Genomic DNA, 22026 nt, shown 5'->3' with positions numbered 1-22026 from the left:
ATCCCCGCGTCCTGATTCCTGACGCTTAACAGGCTCTTGGCGCCCTAACACTTGACGCCTAACGTACTCCTGGGCGTCCTGTTTTTCTGGCGTCCTAACTCCTGGCGCCCTGACTCCTGAGCCCTGACTCCTGGCGCCCTGACTCCCTGGCGCCCTGACTCCTGGCGCCTGACTCATGGCGTCCTGGCTCTAGCGTCCTGATTCCTGCCTTCTAGCAGAATCCTGACGTCCTGAATCCTGGTGTAAGAGGCTCTTGACGCCCTTTCTTGCGTCTTGCTGCCTCTTTGCGCCTGTCTGGCTCCTGGTCCTGAAGACCCAAGGGATCCTGATACCTAAATCGGTTGGTTTTTTTTCCGGTTCCTTGCGCCTAAACCGATCGAGACTTCTGCTCGATTCGCTGCGTCTAAGAGGGCGCTTCGGGGAAGACAGCCTATAGGGCGAAAGGGCTCTTCTCTCAGGAGAAACAACTCCTATCAGACGAGTCTCTCGACGAAGGCGATAAACGCCCTGGAGATCGTGAGAGTTCTCTCCTATACGAAGCAGGACGCTTAGCGGAACTCTTAACAGGGAGCGAGACATCCTTCCTCCTTGTAGAGTCCTTAGCAAAAGAGCCTACGAGCGAAGCTAACTGCTCTTGCAGATTGACCAAAAACTTCTTGGTAGGATCCTGAGAGCAGGATCCTCTTGTCTCGTCTTCTTAGGTCCCGAAGGCCATCCTCGGGAAAAAACGCTCTGGGGGCCTGGAGTCAGCCGCGTCTCCTTTAGGCGCCTTCCAGGCTCTCTTCAAAGGGCGCGAAAGGGAGGCCGAACTCCATCCTCGTTTAGGAGAGGAAGAGTCTGAGGCCGAAAAAACACTCCTTTAGGACGCCTTTTCTACGGCAATCCGAGGCAGCCTGGGACTTAACAACAGGATCTGCCGAAGGGACGCCTGTGACCGTTGGGGATGTTCTGATCCTCCCTGCTGGCTTTCGACAGTTCCTCCTCCCCTGGTCCCCCCCCCCTGGGAGGTTTGTGAAGAGGGTCTAGGCCTAGGAGCAATGAGGAACCGGTCAGAACGCCCCCTCCACTGCACTGGGGACACTGCACAAATCACTATCACCACTCTTACCTTGGTTTAGAGCTCGTAGCTGAGCTTGAAGTTTCTTAATTGAAGCTTTTACATTTTCCCTCTCTGACGAAGAATCTTTGGATTCAGAACAGGGAGAGCAGCTGAGGCTAAGGGAAAATTGTTAGAAGGAGAGTTAATTTCTTGTTCTAAGGAGCAAGATCTACTAGATGACCTAGCTGAAGCCTTTCTCACTCTATCTCTCTCAAGCTTCCTAACATATGATGATAATTCCTTCCATTCAGCTCCCGTAGGTTCTCGCATTCCACACAGGTGTTATAATAAAAGAACATTCATTCTCCTGCATTTAGTGCAAATACTATGAGGATCCAATTGCCGATTTAGGCAGCCTAACCTTACAGTCTTCCCTACTGCAAACTCTAAACATAGGTGAAGCCTTAGCGTCAGACATCGTGAAAGAGTAGTCAAAACCAAAGTCGAAAAACAGTCCACAATAAGCGTATGCCAAGCCAGAGAAAAAACAGAATACGTCACCCAAAAAACCAAAAGCCAAATTCTCGGCAAACGAGTTGAAATCCAAGATGGAGGAAACGAACAATAAAGGTGTTTGTCCCCGTTTCAACCGACAGAGAAATTATGGCTTAGAAAACGGGAATAGTTCCAGACCCCGCCACCCAGCGGTGGGAATGGTGGATCACCTGACCTACCTGTCCGCGTGTGCCGCGAGTTTTGAAATTCTGTCGGGACGACCGAGTCTATAGCTAAGTATATATCTGCTGGGTAAGTTACTTGTACAAAATTTATAGTTCGAGACTCCTTCTCTAATGTCACCCTCTTCTTCCGAATCTCCTTCTCCACTTTGTGGAGAATCGGCCTGAAAAACGAGAGGATCTTCATCCCGTTCTCTCTCTACTGGTGACAAACTCCTACTAGGAGAGGGGCTCATAGAGTGAACCGACTCTCTCTCACGTCTAAAAGAAGTCTCGCGTCTGCTTGACTTCTCGCGCCTGAACAGCTCCTCGCGCTTGGCTGGCGCCTCGCGCTTGTCTGGCGCCTCGCGCTTGTGGCGCTCGCGCTTGTCTGGCGCCTCGCGCTTGTCTGGCGCCTCGCGCTTGGCTGGCGCTTCACGCTTGGCTGGAGCGTGTAGCCTGGCTGGCATCTCGCGCCTGGCTGACGTCTCGCGCTTGTCTGGCGCCTCACGCAACTCCTCGCGCCTGGCTGGCGCCTCGCGCTTGGCTGAATCCTCGCGCTTGGCTGGCGCCTCGCGCTTGGCTGAATCCTCACGCCTAACTGGCGCCTCGCGCCTGGCTGGCGCCTCAGGCCTGAGCATATCCTGATCTAGAGCAACTCGCTCGGATAGATCCTGACGTTTGTACGACTCTTCGCGCCTGGAAGACGTCCCATGTCTGGCGGACGCTTCATGTCTGGCTGGTGAAAGAAGACGAGACTTCTTAATAGGAAGTCTAGCGTCCTTCTTGCGAGGGGGATCCCTTGAAAGAACTCCAACCAAAGAGGCAATCTGCTCTTGAACTGCAAGCAAAATCCTCTTGGAAGCCACCCCAGCGTCCTCTTCGATAGAAGAAGCAGGAGAACTCGAAGGAGTGCGATCCTCAAATACAGCTCTAGGAGGCGTCGAAACCAGCTTAGCCTTCTTGATAGAAGAAGGAGCTTCCTCCGAGAAGCGTTCCGGGCTCGAGTCGAACGCGCGCTCTTTCCAATGCCTTTTCAGTGGCCTAGAAAGATCCGAGTCCTTCCACCCTCGTTTGAGGTGAAGGAGAACCGGACGACGAGAAACAATCTCGTAGGGACGCTTCTATTTGAGCGGTCCTGAGCAGACTGTAACGAAACAGAACCTGCTGAAGGGACGCCTGACCGTTGGGGATTCCCCACAACCTCCGTACGACTTTCGACTTTCCTACTCCTCTGGGTATGTGAGTTTGGAAGAGGTCTAGGCCTGGGAGCATCGCAGGGACGGTCAGACGCCCCCTCCACAACACTGGGAACACTCACTTCACTTTGTAATTCACAATCACTAGCCTTACCTTGCATGGCCGCCATCTTTGTCTTCATTTTACGAAGAGTAGCCTTCAGATTGGCGATTTCAGAAGCCGAATCCGAATGCAAAGCCTGTGAGGATTCAGATACATAGGGAGAATCATATTCATTAACAAAAGGAGAGATAGACTCAGAAAAAGGCTCAATAGGCCTTGTACTCACACTCTTTTGTGCAGCCCGTCTAATCCTATCCCTCTCTAACTTCTTCAAGTAAGAAGTTAGAGTCTTCCATTCATTAGCATCCAACTTTCACTTTTTACACTCAATACAGGTGTTAGCCAAAGAACAGTCAAACCCCCTACATTTACGACATACAGTGTGAGGATCAACCGAAGCCTTCGGTATCCTCACCTTGCAGCCTACATTCACACACACTCTCACACTAACACTTGAATCAGACATTCTATTAGAAAAATCAAAAGCAAGTCCAAATCCAGTCCACAGTAGCGAATGCCAAAACAACGATCCAGTACGTCACCAAGAAATCCAATAAAGATGATCAATAAAGTCTTGAAAAGCGAATTCCAGTCAGGAGGTAGTAACAACAATGTTGACACCACCGGCGACAGAGAAAATATGATAGAAAACGGGAATGGTTCCTAGTCCTGCCGCCCAGGGCAGGCAGGTAGATCACCTGACCTACCGGTAGCGAGTGGCGCGAAATTTGAATTTCTGTCGGGGACGACGGAGTCTTAGCTATGTATATATCTGACAGGTAAGTTCATTGTATGAAAACAGTATTTCTACAGAAGCAATCCGCGGTGGCCTAGACTATGGCAATTGACGTTTTCCTATGTTATTTTACCCACTAAACAAGAATTTAAAGTAATATTTATTCGGACGACTGTAATTAACTCCCAAGGGCCAGTACTAAACACGGCGACTCGACCGCCGACAGAAATCGGCGGAAGAACACCAAAACCAATATGGTGGCGATACCAAAACAACAACAAACAAAGTAGGGAGCGATTCCATATCAGCGACGATTGATTTATGTGTGCTGTCAGCAAGGCCGTAGCGGAACGGCGCTTCGCGCCTTATCCGCATATTTAAAGAATCTTGGCAAGCACAGCATGTACAGCAAGAGATAATGTTGCACTGCGCGCGCTAGCCACAGGGTTTACAGTAAGGCTACTTACCGTGGCGGATCAACACCTAAGGCGTTCCTGTTGAAGTCGATCCGACAAATAGTAGCTCCACAACACTCGCAGTTTTTTTGCTTTAGAATGAAATTATGTCTTTGAGCATATTCAATCACAACTTCTTTACCACCACTAGACAAATAATGATAAAATGACAATTTGTCCAAAATTGCATTTTTCCTAACTATACAAACCTGAGGTCCTTTTACAATAGGAAGGTACTAGCGGCAGCTGGATAGGTCGTAAGCTTTCGAACAAGGGGTTCGGTAGTTAACTGCTTGTCCGACAGGCGCGCGCGCGCGACTGGGAGGTAAACAAATCACTTTTGCTTTTGGCCCAAGCAAAAACTGCAGAGTGAGGGGTGGCATGAGGTGGGGCTATGTGTAAAAGGACCTCAGGTTTGTATAGTTAGGAAAAATGCAATTTTGGACAAATTGTCATTTGTTCCGACACGGCATACAAACCTTCGGTCCTTTTACAATAGGAAGACTCACTTCTTGGTGGGAGGAATCTAAGGACGAGAGTCACATCCCACGCAGGGGGCCTGAGTTCCCTGGGTGGGCAAGACCTTTCGAAGCTCCTCATAAGCAAGGAGATCTCGAACGAGTTCGAGATGTCCAATCCCCTCAGTTTCAGGACGAGCGCCAAGGCGGCTCTGTATCCTTTGACTGTGGGGACTGAGAGGAGCTTCTCTCGGCGAAGAAAAAACGAGGAAATCCGCTACCTGCTGAAGAGTGGCTCTGAGAGGTGATAGACCCCGTCTACGACACCAACCACAGAAGACGGCCCACTTCCCCTGGTACACAGCTGCAGAGGACTGACGGACGTTTCCAGCCATCTCTGTTGCTGCGCTACGAGAAAAGCCTCTCGTTCGCAAGAGATGGTGGATAACAGCCAGCCGTGAAGACGTAGGGACTGGACTGCTCGGTGGTACGCTCGACGTGTGGCTGGGCGAGAAGGTTGTGCCAAGGGGGAATCTCTCTCGGTTCTCCTGCGAGAAGAGCCAGCAGGTCCGGATACCAAATGGCCTGTGGCCATTTGGGAGCCACCAGGATCATCCTGAGATTCGGGGTGACCAGTGCTCGACTGATCACCTTGCGAATCAGGCTGAACGGGGGAAAGGCATAGACGAAGAGGTTGTCCCACGGGTGTTGAAGAGCGTCCTCTGCAGCTGCCCATGGGTCCGGCACGGCCGAGAAGAACACCTGGAGCTTCCTGTTGTGCCGGGTGGCGAACAGATCCACGACTGGTCGCCCCCACAGGTCGAAGAGCCTTTCCGCCACGTCCTGGTGTAGAGACCATTCGGTCCCTATCACCTGATCCCGACGGCTGAGCGTGTCTGCTACTACATTCCTCTTCCCCTGGAATGGTAGCGTGCCGACAGCTCTATTGAGTGTGCCTCGGCCCACTCGTGCACCTGCCGAGTCAACTGGTACAACGGGAGAGACACTAGGCCCCCCTGTTTGTTGACGTAGGCCACTACCGTGGTGTTGTCGCACATCAACACCACTGAGTGTCCCATCAAGCGGTCCTGGAACTCTTGGAGAGCGAGGAACGCTGCCTTGAGTTCCAGTACATTGATGTGAAGGTGCTTGTCGTTCTCGTCCCACACTCCTGAAGTCAGCAACTCCTCCAGGTGTGCGCCCCATCCCTCGGTCGATGCGTCTGAGAACAGCTGCATGGCCGGGGGGGGAGTGCGCAGAGGCACTCCTCTTAAGAGGTTCCTGTCGTCCAGCCACCAGGCTAGGTCCTGCCTCACCTCCGGTGTCAGTGACACTGGAAAGCTTGGGGATCCGTCGCCTGTGACCAACTCTCCTTTAGTCTCCACTGAAGAGACCGCAGGTGAAGACGCCCGGTGAGGGGACTAACTTCTTGAGTGACGACAGGTGTCCGATCACGACTTGCCATCGCTGAGCTACCTGTTCCTGCCGAGACAGGAACTGGTTGGCTGCCTCCCTGAATCTGCTGATCCGCGAGTCTGCGGGGAAGACTCGCCCTGCTACCGTGTCGATCAGCATACCCAGGTACTTCATCCTCTGCTTGGGCTCGAGATCGGACTTTTCGAAGTTCACAACGATCCCGCCCCAGATCGCGACAGAACTCGAGCAGTCGATCCCTGTCCTGTAGCAACTGCGAGCGGGAGCTCGCCAGGACTAACCAATCGTCGAGATACCTCATCAGACGTATCCCGTGCGAATGGGCCCAAGCAGACACCAGAGTGAACACTCGCGTGAACACTCGCGTGAACACCTGTGGGGCAGTTGAGAGACCGAAGCAAAGTGCCCTGAACTGGTACACCGTCCCATCGAGGATGAAGCGGAGGTACTTTCTGGAGGACTGATGAATGGGTATTTGGAAATACGCATCCTTCAAGTCCACCGAAAGCATGAAATCGTTCTCCCTGATGGAGTCGAGCACTGAGCGTGCCGTCTCCATCGTGAAACCGGGTCTGGCGAACAAACCGGTTCAGAGGAGAGAGATCTATCACCGGGCGCCAGCCTCCCCCCGTAGACTTTTCCCACCAGGAAGAGTCGACTGTAAAAGCCCGGTGACTGATCCGTGACGATTTCTACAGCTCTCCCCTTGCTCAGCATGGTCTTGATCTCCTGTCTCAATGCTACGTCCTTCGATGACCCTGGAACGTACGACTGCTGTTGGACCGGGTTGGAGGTGAGGGGTGGCCGAGATTCGAAGGGTAATAGATATCCCTCCCGAAGGACATCTACAATCCAGGTCTCGGCGCCGTAGCGCTGCCAAGTTGCCAATGGCTGGCCAGGCACCCCCCACTTCCGGCAGCAGGTGAGGGGGGGAACGCCGTCCCTAGCGTTTCCCCCCTTTCTTCGACTTCTTCCCAGAGCCTCCAGGGAGGAGGAGGGCTGGGAGGAGGGCTGGTTACGGCTCCCCTTGGTAGAAGTCGAAGAAGACAGAGTCCTTCCCCGGGGCTTTCGACGCAGCTAACCGTCTTAGCCACCGAGGAAGCGCTAGCCGAGCTCTTAGACTTGGCCGCAGTCCGAGGCTGCCCAGAAGCCTTCGAGACTGCCTGGTGAACCAGACGGTCACTGTCGTCAGTGCGCCGTCTGTCCACCGCAGCGTCCACCATCTCTCCTGGGAAGAGAGACGTGGAACTCCGTAAAGGTCCGTTGCGAAGTCCCAACGCCGCTTCACGCCCGGCCGCCCTGGAAACCCAAGTAAGGACAGCGTCCCTCGTCGGAGAAACCAGGTTGGCCCACAGGTTCACCGTCTGGTGGGCAAGGAAGGAGATGGCTCTTCCTCCAGACTGGCAAAGTCTCCTAAAGGCCGAGTCATCTTCGGGAGAAATTCCCCCGAAGTTGGCTGCAGACCTTAGATACTGTGAGGGACCACAGATCTAGCCAGGAGACGGCCTGGAAAGCTGCCATGGCGGTAGATTCCAGGCCGAGTGCCTCTTGCTGCGAGAACCATAGGTTCTCGAACAGGAGCTGCTGCAGAGACACACCCGGAGTCAGCCTGGCTAACTCGGGTTCACCTGTTTGGGCGGCATCGGGTCTTCAGATGGCACGTAAAAACGCCGCTGTCGCAGCAGAAGGAGGTGGAAGCAGCTTGCTCGACCTGCCAGACTTGAGCGAACCGTCTTTTTGTCCTCCCCCCCCCCCCGGAGAACCAAGCGATTCAACCTGGTCGCAGGCCTGAGTCCTGCAAGCTCGGAACGCGCAAACCCACCATCGGTCTGGGTTCCCTCTTCGGGCCCCAGAACGACTCGAGCCGGGACGTGGGCTCGGATGGTGGGAGCGGCGATCCTTCCGCGAGGTCGTTGTGCTGACGAATCAGCGCAATAACCTCGGCAAAGTTCCTCTGGATCTCAGGAGTGACTGCGTCCTGCGGAGTCGGACCATCCAGTCCCTCAAACAGGAGCATCTCCCGAGACCCTCCTACCCTCGAGGGGGGGAGGAACAGCGACAGACCCCTCTCGGTCTCCTCCAACCACTTGTACCTACGACCTGGCTGGTCCGAGAACCGTGCCTGGTACGTACGACGACGTGGTGGGGATCCTGAGGGGCGCACCCCTCACGATCATTCCTCAATACCTCGCCCCTCCCGGTGTAACCCAGAGGAGGTTGAAGGTATGGGAGAGGCAGACCTGACGCTCCCCCCTCCTCGCTCGCTGGCAGAACCAGTGGGCTTGGAAGACTGCAGGCGATCGTCAACCCGCGGTGGCGATCGAGCTGCAGACCTAGTCGAGCCGTCTCGCTGTGGAGAACGGCTGGACCGAGAACAGCGGCCCCGGTCTCGTGTGTCAGAGGAGCTGGTGCTGGTCGCCGTACCCGATCGCTCTCTGTGAGAGTGACGGTCAGGCGACCGGCGAGCTCCACTGTCACGGTGAGACCGGTGCGTATCCTCACGGCGCGTCAGTTCGCTGGTACCAGCCGTGGCTGGTGCCGGCGAACGGGGGGACCTCTTCCCAGCCTCAGCCCGTGGCCGGTCATGGACCGTCACGTCCGCCCGGGTAGCCAGCTGCTCGCCGCGAGAGCGAGAGCTGGTCTGGTGAGAGTCGTGTGAGCGGCGGTGATCACCAGTCTTCCGCTCCGTGCCGTGAACCTGACGCTGAGCGGACTCAGAGGTCTGGTTCCTGGCTGCACGGTCGCTGTTAGGCGACCGTACACTCGGTACCTCTCGCGAACGAGAGGCCGAGACGGATCCTGCTGCCGTGGCCGAACCACTAACAGCAGGTGAGGAAGTGCCGGTGTTAGCCGGCACTCCTCTGGTCCCCGTAGTCTTCTTCCTTGCGGAAGAAGAGACGGGTCCTGCCCCCGAAGGAGCAGGGTGACCAGCGGAAGAACCCCCCGTCTCACCAGAGCGGGACGGGCCCTTAGAAGTTCCCGAAGGAGACTTCTTGGGGGGGGGGAGGGGGGGGGGGAGGCGACCTTCTTCTTCTTCGGCGGGGGAGCCTTAGAAGAAGAAGGGGAAGAGGCGGCAGACGACGACGACGAAGAAGACGATGAAGACGACGACGACACCTTCCTCCTCTTCTTCTTCTTCTTCGTCAACCTCCTCAGGACCGACGTCAGATCTGTCATCCAGAGCGGAGCCGGGGCTGCTGTTGCCGAAGCAACAGGGCCCGGACGCACCTGTCCGAACAGATCAGCATCGGGAGCAGCGGAGCCAGGAACAGGAACAACGTCAGCAGGTGCAGGCATCACAGGAACAGCAGTAGAGACGGCAGGAGCAGGTACAGTAACGGCAGCAGTGGTCATCAACGTCACGTCCCGTGAACGGCGGCTGGGCAGGTACGGCAGGCTGTGCAGGCTGTCCCCAGTTGGACGGACCAGCGGCAACCGAACATCCTTGGTACTGGTGGGAGGTCCAGGGGCGAGCTCTTTCGGGCACACGAAGTCCGGTCGCGGCAGCACGGCAAACCCAGGTGGCGGCATCACACTCCCCCGTGGTACGGCGACTGGCCCCTGCACCGATGTAGTAGGTGTTACAGAGACCGCGTGCGGGGTGTACACCAGGTGAGGAGGTGAAGCGTAGCCAGGTGTTGTAAGGGTCGTGGTGGTGGTCGTAAACCGTCGCATGGGTGACCGCCACGGAGCCAGCGAGATGGTAGAGCAGCCCCTGGACACTCGGCACGCCCTGCAGCCCCAACGATGCCCACACCTGTCCGAGGTCGTCCTTCGCGGCAACCGCACCTGAGGAAGCAAAAGGTCGATTAGCAGGATCCTCTACCCGCTCGCGCGAAGACGCACGGATAGAGGACCCAGAGTACAACTCGACGTCAGGGTATCTAGCGCCCTCCTCCACACTCGACAAGTCAGGTGAGAGAAGGACCTAGAAACCCCCCCTCCCCCCCGAAGGGGAAGGCGCCAAACGTGGAAGCTGAGCGGGCGGCAGGAAAGAAGACGAAGTGTCCGTAACCAAAGGAGTCGCGGGAGAGCTTTCCGACGACTCCTTTGCAGGCCTTCGCTTCTTCCTGCCCTCATACAAAGTCCACTGCGCCTCCGACCAATTATTACACACTTCACAGGGCTCGGCTCGGGTGCATTCGCGCCCCCGACACCGAGCGCACAAAATATGTGGGTCAATTTCCGGGAATGAGCGGAACTTTCCGCATTTACGCCCTTCGGTACCCGGGCATAGTCTCCGTGGGGTAGCGAGGCGAGGAGATTCCATGATTGACCAATAAATCACAATTAAATGAATAAAGAGAAATGATTGTACTTACAATGATTCTTTCATACACAAACACAACCATATACTCAAGGAAAGCAAACGACGAGAAGCGGGCAGAGAGCGTCGAACACACACGTCTACTCGCTGTGAGGCCGAAAGCAAAAGTGATTTGTTTACCTCCCAGTCGCGCGCGCCTGTCGGACAAGCAGTTAACTACCGAACCCCTTGTTCGAAAGCTTACGACCTATCCAGCTGCCGCTAGTACCTTCCTATTGTAAAAGGACCTCAGGTTTGTATGCCGTGTCGGAACAAATTCACTGTAACCCACATTGCACTGCAAACAATCGGTAGGAAATCGAAGGTCTGTCAGAATTTATGCCAGAGGGGCCAGCCACTGCCTCTGCCATAGGTACAGGAAGACAAAATGACAATTTGTCGAAAATTGCATTTTTCCTAACTATACAAACCTGAGGTCCTTTAACAATAGGAAGTAGCTAGCGGCAGCTGGAACGGTCGTAAGCTTCGAACAAGGGGAGAACGGTAGTTAACTGCTTGTCCGATCGTCGCCGCGCCGCGCGAACTGGGATGGTTAACAAATCACTTTTGCTTTTGGCCCATGCAAAATACGCAGAGTGAGGGGTGGCATGAGGAGGGACTATATGTAAAGGACCTCAGGTTTGTATAGTTAGGAAAAATGCAATTTTCGACAAATTGTCATTTGTTCCGATACGTAATACAAACCCTCGGTCCTTTAACAATAGGAAGACTCACTTCTTGGTGGGAGGAATCTGAGTCTTTTGATGAACAGACTGGTGTTCGTCCATCCCTGGAATGCCTCCCTGGTCGTAAGAGCGATGGAGGGATCCAAGCCTCTGTCCGATTGATCGGGTGTGCACCGCAGGATCAATGGTCAGACCTCTGGGCCGAGTACTAAGAGAGAGGCAAGCGTATCTCTTCGTACCAGCAAGCAAGAACTTGTTCCTGTTTGCAAGAGGCAACATAAAGTATGGGTTGTCTCAAGCTGGCATCCACTTCCTCCCCCTTGTTGGAGGAAGTGGTGGATATACGTCCTATCCCTAGTGAAAAAGGGATAGGATGGGGCTCTGTTAAGTAGCTCACCTGCTCTTGTCCTTATCCAGCAGGGTGACGACCGTGTCCCTCTAACCACAGGTAGAGGGGAAGAAAAAGATGGGAAGAGGAGCCAGTCACACTCTCATTCACCATCCATTCTTACGGTCACACCAGGACTCGATGCTGTTCAGCCTGCGAGGGTCTGGTTTCGCCTACACAACCGTGTTGAGCAGCCACCACGGATCCCAAGGAAAAAGATCCAAGGACCTGTGGGCAATATCCCGAGGTAGAAGGAAGGGCATGTGGTCTGGTTGGACCAGACCCCTGCCTTCAGTACCGCGCCAAGGAGAAGTTCTTGTGGACAAGGCAGCATCTCCTTCGCATCGCAAGGCGGTGAAGTCCATTAGGGAGGGGATTGTGAACGACTCGAACCAATCGTCAGGGACCGAAGGTTCTGAGTCTTCGCTACGAAGTTCGGTACGAAATCGAGCGTCACGGATCCCCATCCCCTGGGTGCCTGACTTCGCAGGAGAAGTCATGCAGTTCCTCAGAGGAAAAGAAGGAAATAGTCGCATGACCTATCCCTCTTCTCTACTTCGGTTGATGTCAGTACCCATACTGGTCTGTCCGTAGCAACGAAGTCTCTCGCCTCCTCCTATCCCCATGCAGCGAAGTTCTCGGTAGTGGATAGGACACCGACACTCCATGGTGGGTGTCAATGGTATGGGTACTGTGACAAGCTATTAAAACGAAGTAATGGTTGCTGTGTAACAACCGAACTAAGTCAACAGCGTAATTCGTAACTGACTCGGGCGCTCTGACAGCTGCCGACTGACTGCGTTTTCGGTAGGAGGCAAGTTGTCAAAGCATCCGAGTAAGTCACGTGACCTTCGCCTTTAAAGGGTTATGCCGAGAGACCAAAACAAATGATGTATTTGTTTTGTCACCAATGCCGGACAGCGAGGTGATGATTCTCTTAAGGCATGTACCCAACAGGCGAAAGTCAATTGCCTTCTAGAGACCGAGGTCCCTGAAGGTAAAACATCTCATATTTGTTGAATCTCAGCTAAGGAGAAACAACACTATGTACCGTTGAAGACGAAGGTAGATATTGAATGCAACCTACGTCTTCACATATGAATCGAGAGAAGGATCTCAAGATTCATAACCTGTGCTTACCAATGACTGAAAACGCTAACCGCTATTTCATTGCTGTCCGGTGAGAAGTCGTAGTTGCAATGAAAGCGGGGCGTTCTTCGGTAATGAAAACACAGGTGAAAGCCGCCTGAAGAACTGCTTCTCATGGGCTGAACATTTGGAGGTAGAGCTGTCAGGTCGGAGAGTAGGCGATGTCTTCTGACACATCTTGTAATTCGGGTTGAACAATGAACAATTGTACACCTACGAATACGAGATATTTTGAAGACAAACTCAGATGTCTGCAAAATCATTCGCATTATCGCAGTGCGATGCAGCGGGAGACTTGTACAGACTTCTGTTACCGTGCGGTAAACAGAAAGATGAAAGAGTCCAAGAGATATCTCTGTTGAAAATTCTCGCAATGTCGAAGGCGATGGAATCTAGCGTCACCGCAGTAGATGGTCCTTCATTATTGCGAGAATCCCCGTTAATCAGAGACCTAAGTCCATGATTGTTAGGCAGAGATACGGTTCGGTAGTCAATCAAGCAGGGGAGAGAGAGACATACATGACCGTGAATCTCGGAGGCCCAGCTGATACTGAGCTGCTATCAAGCAGTTCAATACGCAGTGGTTGAGCCTGCTGACTCGTCATCCTGAGTTGCCAGGTAATCCATTATTCCACGAAGGAATGCGTTCGGCTAGAACTACCGAGCATAAAAGATATGCTCGGGCAATTATATTTAGGCGAAACGAATTTCGGTAAATATAAAAGTTGAAATGGTGTTGTCGTGACAAAACCATAAGTATATAAAATTGAAACTGAAAACTCCTGGGAGGTTGCAGGCAACCCCGAGTTGCAGTTCCATTAGAATACTTCTCGTCTAAGTCGCAATCCGTAGAATAACTAGGATATGCGCCTACCCCTCAGACAATTCAACTGCTTAGCAGAATCATGTCGCGAGGTTAATATACGTAGTATATTTGTAGGATTCTGAACAACGATCTCCATCCCTAAATTCTTTCCTTCAAGAAAACAACATAAGGATTGGAAATCGACCACCTTCGTTCTCTATCAAAGAGAGTGTGAAGGAGAAGTCTTCCTCGACGGAAAGCTTCAATGGTGAACAGAATACTAAGACGATAGTTCAAGCCAAACTGGATATTCCCGTCCGATCTCCTCTATTCCAGGTTGGTCGCCTACTGTGAGATAGTTCCTTTCAGCAGCAGTCTTCTTTACAATGCTAGAAATTCCAGGAATTCGAGCATAGACGAGGTTCCCGATTATCGTGTAACATATCGGGGATTCTCGTCTCGCTCACTTTGGACAGTGGTCTCGCGGTAAAGTGGTTTGAAGATCGTATTAAAAAAAATAAAAAATAGCAACACTCTGAATCGCGCTAGAAATTCCGTTTAGAATTCTAAGCAGTCTGCGAAACCCCCACCGAATTCGTCAAACAATATCGGCTGGTGGTCCTCTCGATTCCCGTAGAAATCGAGAATGGAGCAGGATTCCTCCTCAACGACCGGGCTTACGTCAGGTAGGACCCTGAAGGTTCCCTCCGGTAGCGCAGTCCCGAACGTGGGATCCTACAAAGAAATCTCTGTAGGATCCTTCCCCTTTCCCTCGTAGCCGTAAGGAGGGAGGGAATGGGGAAGGAATTGGATACTCGCTCGCCTTCCCAGTGGAACTAGCAGTTGGAGAAGAGTAGGAGCAGCCATCGCCTTGCGGCGATGGCCTCTCAGAGTCTGGGAAAACGTATCGTCAGGAGAAAACGTTTTCCCCGCGGAGGGTTACGAACTCTCACTGTAGGTAAGGGTCTGCCGCCACTGTGAACGTCGTCTGGGTGGGGCTGATCGACACCTGACAGGAGAGAGCCGATACCGTCCTCCGACTCATTCCAGTCCTCGTCGAGGTCGAAACCTCTCAGGAGGACCGAAGGAGTATTTAAATACGGTGTCCGAAGACACGTAGAAAACGCCGCTGTCGCAGTAGAGGAGGTGGAAGTAGCTTGATCGACCGGCCAGAACTGAGAGAGCCTTCTTGTCCGGAGACGAGAGACACTGGTTCGAGACAGAATCGGCAAGCTCCGATCGCGGCAGACCCACCGTCGGTTTGGGTTCCCTCTCGGGCCCCCAAACGACTCGAGCAGAGACGTGGGCTCTGCTGGTGGGAGCGGCAATCCTTCCGCAGGGTCATTATGCTGACGAATCAGCCTAATGACTTCTGCAAATTCCTCTGTATCTCGGGAGTAACCGCGTCTTGCGGAGTAGGACCGTCCAGTCCCTCCAACAAGAACAGATCCCTAGATACTCCTCCTTCAGAAGGAGGAAGAGCGGCAGACCCCTGACGGTCGCCTCCAGCTAATTGCGCGTATGTCCTGGTCGGTCCTAGAACCGTGCCTGGTCCATACGGCGTCATAGCGGGGTCGCGAGCGGCGCACCTCTCGCGATCACTCATAGGTACCTTGCTCCTCCCGGCGTAGCCCGAGGAGGTTGAAAGTACAGGAGAGGCAGACCTGACGCTCCCCCCTAGCTCGCTGGCAGGACCCGCGTGCTTGGAGGGCTGCTGCTGATCGTCAACCCGCGGTGGCGATCGAGCAGCATGCCTAGCCTTGCCGCTCGCCTGAGGCGAGAGGCTTGGCTGAGAACGTCGACACTGATCTCTAGCGTCAGGCGAGCTGTTGCTGGTTACCGTCTCCGCCCGGTCCCGATGGGAGCGGCGTCAGGTGACCTGCTAGGCTCGCTGTCACGGTGAGACCGGCGAGCGTCCTCTCGGCGCGTCGAGCCACTGGTACCAGCCGTGGCTGGTACCGACGGCCGCGGGGACCCCTTCCTCGCCTCAACCCGTTATGGGAGAGGCAGACCTGACGCTCCCCCCTCGCTCGCTGGCAGGACCAGCGTGCGTGGAGGGCTGCTGCTGATCGTCAACCCGCGGTGACGGTCGAGCAGCAGGCCTAGCCTTACCGCTCGCCTGGGGCGATTGGCTCGGCTGAGAACGTCGAGACCGATCTCTAGCGTCAGGCGAGCTGCCGCTGGTCACCGCCTCCGCCCGGTCCCATCGGGAGCGGCGGACGGGTGACCTGCTAGGCTCTGTATCGCGTCGAGACCCGCCAGCGTCCTCTCGCGCGTCGAGTCGCTGGTACCAGCCGTGGCTGGTACCGGCGGCCGCGGGGACTCCTTCCTCGCCTCAACCCGTGGCTGATCAGCGACCGTCACGTTAGCCCGAGCAGCCAGTTGATCGCTGCGAGAGCGTCCACTGGCCTGGCGAGCGTCGTGTGCACGACTCTCGCCAGTCTTCTGCTCCGCGCCGCTGTCTTGACGGCGAGCGAGCTCGCGTCAAAAACTTTGGCTGGACGGTCTTCTTGGAAGAGCGTCCACTCGGTGCTTCTCGCGAACGAAGAAGCGGCCGAGACGGAACCTGGTTTAGCGGCAGACCCGCTAGCACCAGGTGAGGACGCACCAGCCGAGGCTGGTGCCCTCTGGTCCCCATCGACTTCTTCTTTGCAGAAGAAGCGACGGGCCCCGTTCCCGAAGGAACAGGAGGACCAGCAGAAGAGCTCCCCAGCTCGCCTGAGCGAGCCGGGCCCTTAGAAGATCCCGAAGGAGTCTTCTTAGGGGGGAAGGAGGCAACCTTCTTCTTCTTCGGCTGTTTGGCCTTAGAAGTCGAAGGGGAAGGAGAGGCAGCGGACGACGAAGAAGACGATGAAGACGACGACGACACCTTCTACCTCTTCCTCTTCTTCTTCGCCAGGCTCCGCAGGACAGACGTCAGGTCTTCCATCCAGGAGGGAGCCGGGGCAGTTGCCGAAGCAACAGGGCCCGACTGCACCTGTCCGGAAAGACCTGAGACTGTGACAGCATCACCAACAGCAGGAACAACAGGAACAGGTCCAGGAACAGCAGGAACATCTGAAAAAAGTGAATGAGCAGCAGGCACCTGATCTGAAAGGGAATGAGCGGCTGGGACAGCAACAGGTACGGCAGGCACGGCAGGTACCACGGAGAGACAGGCGTCCTGTCGGCAGCTACCGTCATCCTCGGCACTGGCGGCAGGTCCAGGGGGGTACTCTTTGGGCAGCGGCAGTCCGGGGTCGGCAATACAAGAACCCAGGTGGCGGTGGCACCGTCCTGATTGGCACGGCAGGAATTGGTTCTGGATTGCAGCCGTGGGTGTTACCGACATGACATGTGGTCTGTACACCAGGTGCGGTGACCTCTCCTATGCTGGTGTCGAGATTGTGGTTGTTGTAGTGGTTACCGTATCATGAGTGACCACTGCCGACCCCGCCAACCGCTGAATCAACCCCTGCAGTCCCAGCGACTCCCACACCTGTCCCAGGTCGTCCTCGCTGATGGCAAACCTGCGGAAGCAACAGTCGGGTTAGTTAGAGGGGCTTCCTCGCGCCTGGGGGGAGAGAAACCCACCCAGAGCGGACGGAAGACCCCGAGTACAACTGGACGTCCGTTACCAAAGGAGTCACTGGACTTTCCGATGACTTCTTGTGTCCTCGTACAGCACCCACTGCGCCTCTGACGAATGCATACACGTTACACAGGGCTCGTTGCGGGAGCACTCTCGCCCCCGACAACGAGTACAAACCTCGTGAGGATCTACATCTACATCCAGTCGTCTCCCACGGATGTAGCACCTGCGCGGTAACATAGATAGATTAGTAAGAGGGGTTTCCCTCACGCACGGGGGGAAGACATTGCCCCACCCGAACGCAAGGAAGACCCCAAATACAAATACAATGAAGAAGCTGAGCGGGGGGCAGGAAGGAAGACGAAGAATCGGCTACCAAGGGAGTCGCGGGAGAGCTTTCCATTTCCGACGACTTCCTGGCAGACCTTCGCTTCCCCCACCCCCACACAGCAGTGAAAAGTAATATGAAAATGAAACAGAATACTGCCCTTGCGATTCACTTCATAGAAACTTGGAGAAAAAGATCAATTCCCAGGGTAAGAACGGAACTTGATCCAATAATATGATGCTATCATAAAATATATATGAAAATGAAACAGAATACTGCACTTGCGATTTCATTTCACATAAAAAAATCGTAAGGATCAATTCCCGGGTGTAAGAACGAAAATTGATCCAGATTAAATTCATGCAATCAATAAAAGAAAATGAAAAGAATATGCAATTGCGAATCCACTTTCATTGCATTCTATTATACAAAATTAAAAGTTCGTGCCGAGCGCAATCACACTCTCGGTAACGAACGCACAGGGCAAAATATAATAATGAAAAAAGTACTTACATTTTTCAATTACACCCTTTCGCCCAAATACATGACTCGGCGCGAGCGCGCCCGCCCTCGGCACCGAGACATAAATCAAGGGATCATAATTAAGTAATGAAAATGAAAACAGTGTACTTACAGTTTCATTTTCAAGTCAAACAAACCATTAGTAGAAAACACAATATAAACAAAGCATACGACGATGAAGCGGGCAGAGAGCGATGACGAACACGTCCTTCACACCCGCGGCCGAAAGCAAAAATGATTTGTTTACCTCCCAGTCGCGCGGCGCGCGACGATCGGACAAGCAGTTAACTACCGTTCTCCCCTTGTTCGAAGCTTACGACCGTTCCAGCTGCCGCTAGCTACTTCCTATTGTTAAAGGACCGAGGGTTTGTATTACGTATCGGAACAAATGCCGTTTTTTGCTTCATTATTCGAGTATTCAGTCAAACAAGGATACCAGTGGGCACTGGACAGGTAACTTTATTACTCCGCTGAAATGCTAGTGAAACTTAGTTTTCGACGAAAGTCGTTCGTAATTGGTTATGAAACCCATGACGTCATAACAAAGTCACACCTCTCAGCCAATAATGAGTAACTGGAACTGCTTTTGTTTGCGTAAGAAAGTAAGTTAGAGGGCTCATTAAAAGTAAACATTACCGTAGAGGAAACACCTCTCCCGACTTAGGAAAAATTCGAAATAAAAACTTATCAAGCTCATTTAATTCCACCACGTTCAATCTCTCATATAATGACTATACTTTTTATAATGCTTTTCACATGCTCTTTCCATGTAGGTGATTATTTATTTTAATATCCAGTGCGGAGTGCTTCTGAAATATTACCTTTAGAACTGGCCCCTGGGGGTTAATTACAGTCGTCCGAATAAATATTACTTAAAATTCTTGTTCAGGAGGTAAAACTGCGTAGGAAAGCCGCAACTGCCATACTCTGGGCCGCCGCGGATAGGTACACTAGATCTACCTTTAATACATTTTTATCAATTACTACTTTATCTTTTTCTTTTTTAATAAGTGGGATCTCTTCTTTCCGTATTTCCCTTTACTTCCTCTTACTTCTTCCTGTTGAACACTATATTATTTGGAAGCTTGAATTTCAAGTCAATGGCCCCTGTGGACTTGTTCCATATGAATAAGTTATACCCTATCTAATGAATAATAATTATTATTGCATGCCATGCCCTTACCACTTTCCCTTCTTGCTAGCATTCAGTAAGACACTTTTGGCTGTTCCTGAATTATGTTATGTACAACTTGTAATATTAACACTTTTTCAATGAACACTTATACTAAATGAATTAACTGTCAATAGTTTACGTGTGCTAATTTAACAGTCAACATCTGAAAACCAGCTCTGTGACTGAAAAAAATATTTTGAGATATTTACACCTAAGCTCACACTACAATACCCAGTGGGTTCAAAATAATTCATTAAAACACAAAGTAAAAATGACAGATGAGTCTTTACCAATTTTGTTATTAGCATCTAAGGAACCACATATCAATTCAACTTGAAAACCAAACAAGAGTATATTTAAAAAACTAAAGTAACCCATACTTATAAATTAAGTTTGGGGATAATACATGCCCCAGACCAAGTATGAAAAAGTCCTATGTTAGGTTAGGTGCCGATGCGAGCTGTCCCTCCAAGTTTTCTACATTGGTTAATGGGGGAGGGGTCCAGATGATACCAAAACTACCCTAAAACCTGACATTACCCAACCTCCTTGGTTAGGTGAGGACATATCCTACCAAACTTTAAAAAAAAGTGAAGGGAGAGGGAAGGAAACGCTCTCTCCAGCCAAGTAGGGCCTGGTATTCTGTAAAAGGTTAGATTAGGATGTATTCCTGCAATTTTTTTTCCTTTACGACTAAGATTAATTGCAAACGCATACCTTAACATTTTTACATGTTTATCCTATGTCTGTCTATTAAACCATCCCTGTTAAGGCAATCACTCATTACTCATTCTTTCATACTCAACAACTTGTAAATATTAGACACAAGAGACAACAAAACCTCAGTAAGTGATTTGTCCCACTCACAATGTTAAAAAAAAAATACTTTAAGCTGAGTGTAGGATAAATTACACGAGATACGGAGTAAAAATACAAAATACACAATTAACAACTTAAAAGCGACACTGATTTGTCATTAAAAAGAGACACTGATTTGTCATTAATGTCTCCTGTCCCATAGGATGTATATTATGCCTCTTGGAAATCCTATAGCTTTCATGAGAATAGAATAAAATAGAACATAGGGTTCTGGACAAAGGCCAAGTGCTGAAACCTATGAGGTCATTCATTCAGTGCTGAAATGGAAATTGGCAGTTAAAAGGTTTGAAAGGTGTAGCAGGAGGAAAATCTTGCTGTTGCACTATGAATCAACTGTTAGGAGAGGGTGGAAAGGAAGCTGGAAGAAAGAGAATATGAAAGGAGGTACTACAGTAAAAGAAATGTAAAGAGGTTACAGCTAGGGGTTGAAGGGATGCTGCAAAGAACCTTAAGTACCTAATGCCTACAGTGGACAGCATGAGGTGCACTGATGGCACTACCCCCCTACAGGGATCATGCACGAGGTTCCAGTACAGAAATCTCACGTCATCTCACAGTATTTCCAGGTATTTCCAGGTCATCTCCAGTTCCCCTTTAGTTAGATGGCATGTTTAAGAACTGAATTGCCATACGTTACCATACTAGCCTATAGGCTAACAACAACTAGCTAATTATCATTTAACATGGGCAATTATTGTAGTTTATTAGGCTCCTATGAATTGCTATCTTGGTTAGCCTAGTTGTCTTACAAAAATGAATCTATTGGAAGTGTTTTTACAATTTAAATACACTGCCGGGAACCAAGAGCCACCCCCGAATTCTTCAACGATAGCCTACACGTTTTCACGCTTGACAAGTGATTCGTACCGTACTAGGCTACAGTAACTTACCTCATAAATAGCCCGTTGGCAGAAATGACACATAATGCCATATAAAATCGATTAACTTAAGGATAAAGCGGCAAACGTCGCGTCAAACAAACGATTCTCGAGACTTACACATAGCGACCACAGACTGTCAAAAGGGAAAAATCCTAGCCTCTCTACCTGGGCTCGGAGGCTTCCGTAAAGTACCGTAAGGTATGTTGGTCAATTTAAAGTCACTTGATTAGACTTTCGTTGTTATTCATGATTAAATAACACCTGCGACGTCTCAGCATCTTTTAAAACCTGAAAGGAAAGCGGCGCTGTGCAACCTTACCATGATATTGCAACGAGCACAGGGTGTGAACCTTGGCAAGATGTGTTTACTCTCAATCAGCTGATGTAGAGCTGACAAGTGTTGTGGGGGAAGTTGAGTTGGTCCTCCCTCAGGAAGGAGGCTGCGAGCGAGCAACAGAGCAGAACTGGAACGGTGAACCACTTTCAATTATTTAAGTGCAGATACTATATTGTCACTCACAAGTGCTTTCGATCAGAACAAAGCCAAATACTATCTGTTAATTGATATGATTGAAGGGGTACTTCTTTACTCCTTTGCTGTATAGACACACTAAGTATAGTATATAAGTACTCCTTTGCTCTATAGATACGATATCTATATAGATATATATATATATATATATATTATATATATATATATTTTATTTACTTAGAGATGTAACATCCCTCCACCAACCATGAATAAGTTGCTGTCAGCCAAAGTCGACCCCATGGCTAGGTGGTGCAGCATTCAATTCATGTTGGATGGGTCCAGGGATTGCTTCCAGGCTACCGCCTACCAGTTTACCCTGCAGTGAATAGGTATCAAAGCCTGCAGGAGTCATTATGACATGATATAAGGCTAGAAACCTCACCTCTTGAGGTTTCCCCCAGAAACCGGAAGGTTGCGGTTGCACCCTTGCGGCCCCATCTCGATCCTGCGAGAATGGCGTGCAGGTGTGATAGTCCTGATGGAGCGCAAGGTGTAGCCTACGTGTGTGTGTGTACGTGTGCGTGTAATGTCAAAATATTACACAACGTAACAGCACGCTGGTAAATACCACATGAATGCCTTCAAGATCTGGCCATTTAGCAACGGAGTGTCTTCCAGTCAAACCATGAAAACGAAATTTTGGATGTTCCTAATCAACCAATAGA

The 22026-nt window shown here is 51.5% G+C and overlaps 1 protein-coding gene across 11 annotated transcripts in view; it reads right to left on the bottom strand.

Annotated features, from left to right (window-relative positions):
* Positions 1–21880, bottom strand: part of LOC135213510 (coiled-coil domain-containing protein 9-like) — a 139395-nt gene extending 117515 nt beyond the window's left edge. For 4 of the 11 annotated variants that reach the window (XR_010314142.1, XR_010314141.1, XR_010314144.1 and 1 more), the window contains exon 1: positions 21149–21239. Coding sequence is in view for 2 of the 11 variants with exons in the window: in XM_064247416.1 (XP_064103486.1) it covers positions 20839–20871 (33 nt within the window). In the remaining 9 variants the exon portion in view is untranslated. Of the gene's footprint in view, positions 1–20838; positions 20965–21148; positions 21294–21565; positions 21592–21743 lie in introns of those variants that run through there. The other 7 variants (XM_064247422.1, XM_064247420.1, XM_064247421.1 and 4 more) reach the window with 7 other exon arrangements.
* Between the last annotated feature and the right edge of the window lie 146 nt (positions 21881–22026).

This window comes from Macrobrachium nipponense, chromosome 43, assembly GCF_015104395.2.
Source record: "Macrobrachium nipponense isolate FS-2020 chromosome 43, ASM1510439v2, whole genome shotgun sequence".
In the NCBI taxonomy this organism is placed as follows: domain Eukaryota; kingdom Metazoa; phylum Arthropoda; class Malacostraca; order Decapoda; family Palaemonidae; genus Macrobrachium; species Macrobrachium nipponense.
The sequence above is the reverse complement of the archived record's forward strand: the minus strand, read 5'-3'. Positions and strand labels throughout refer to the sequence as shown.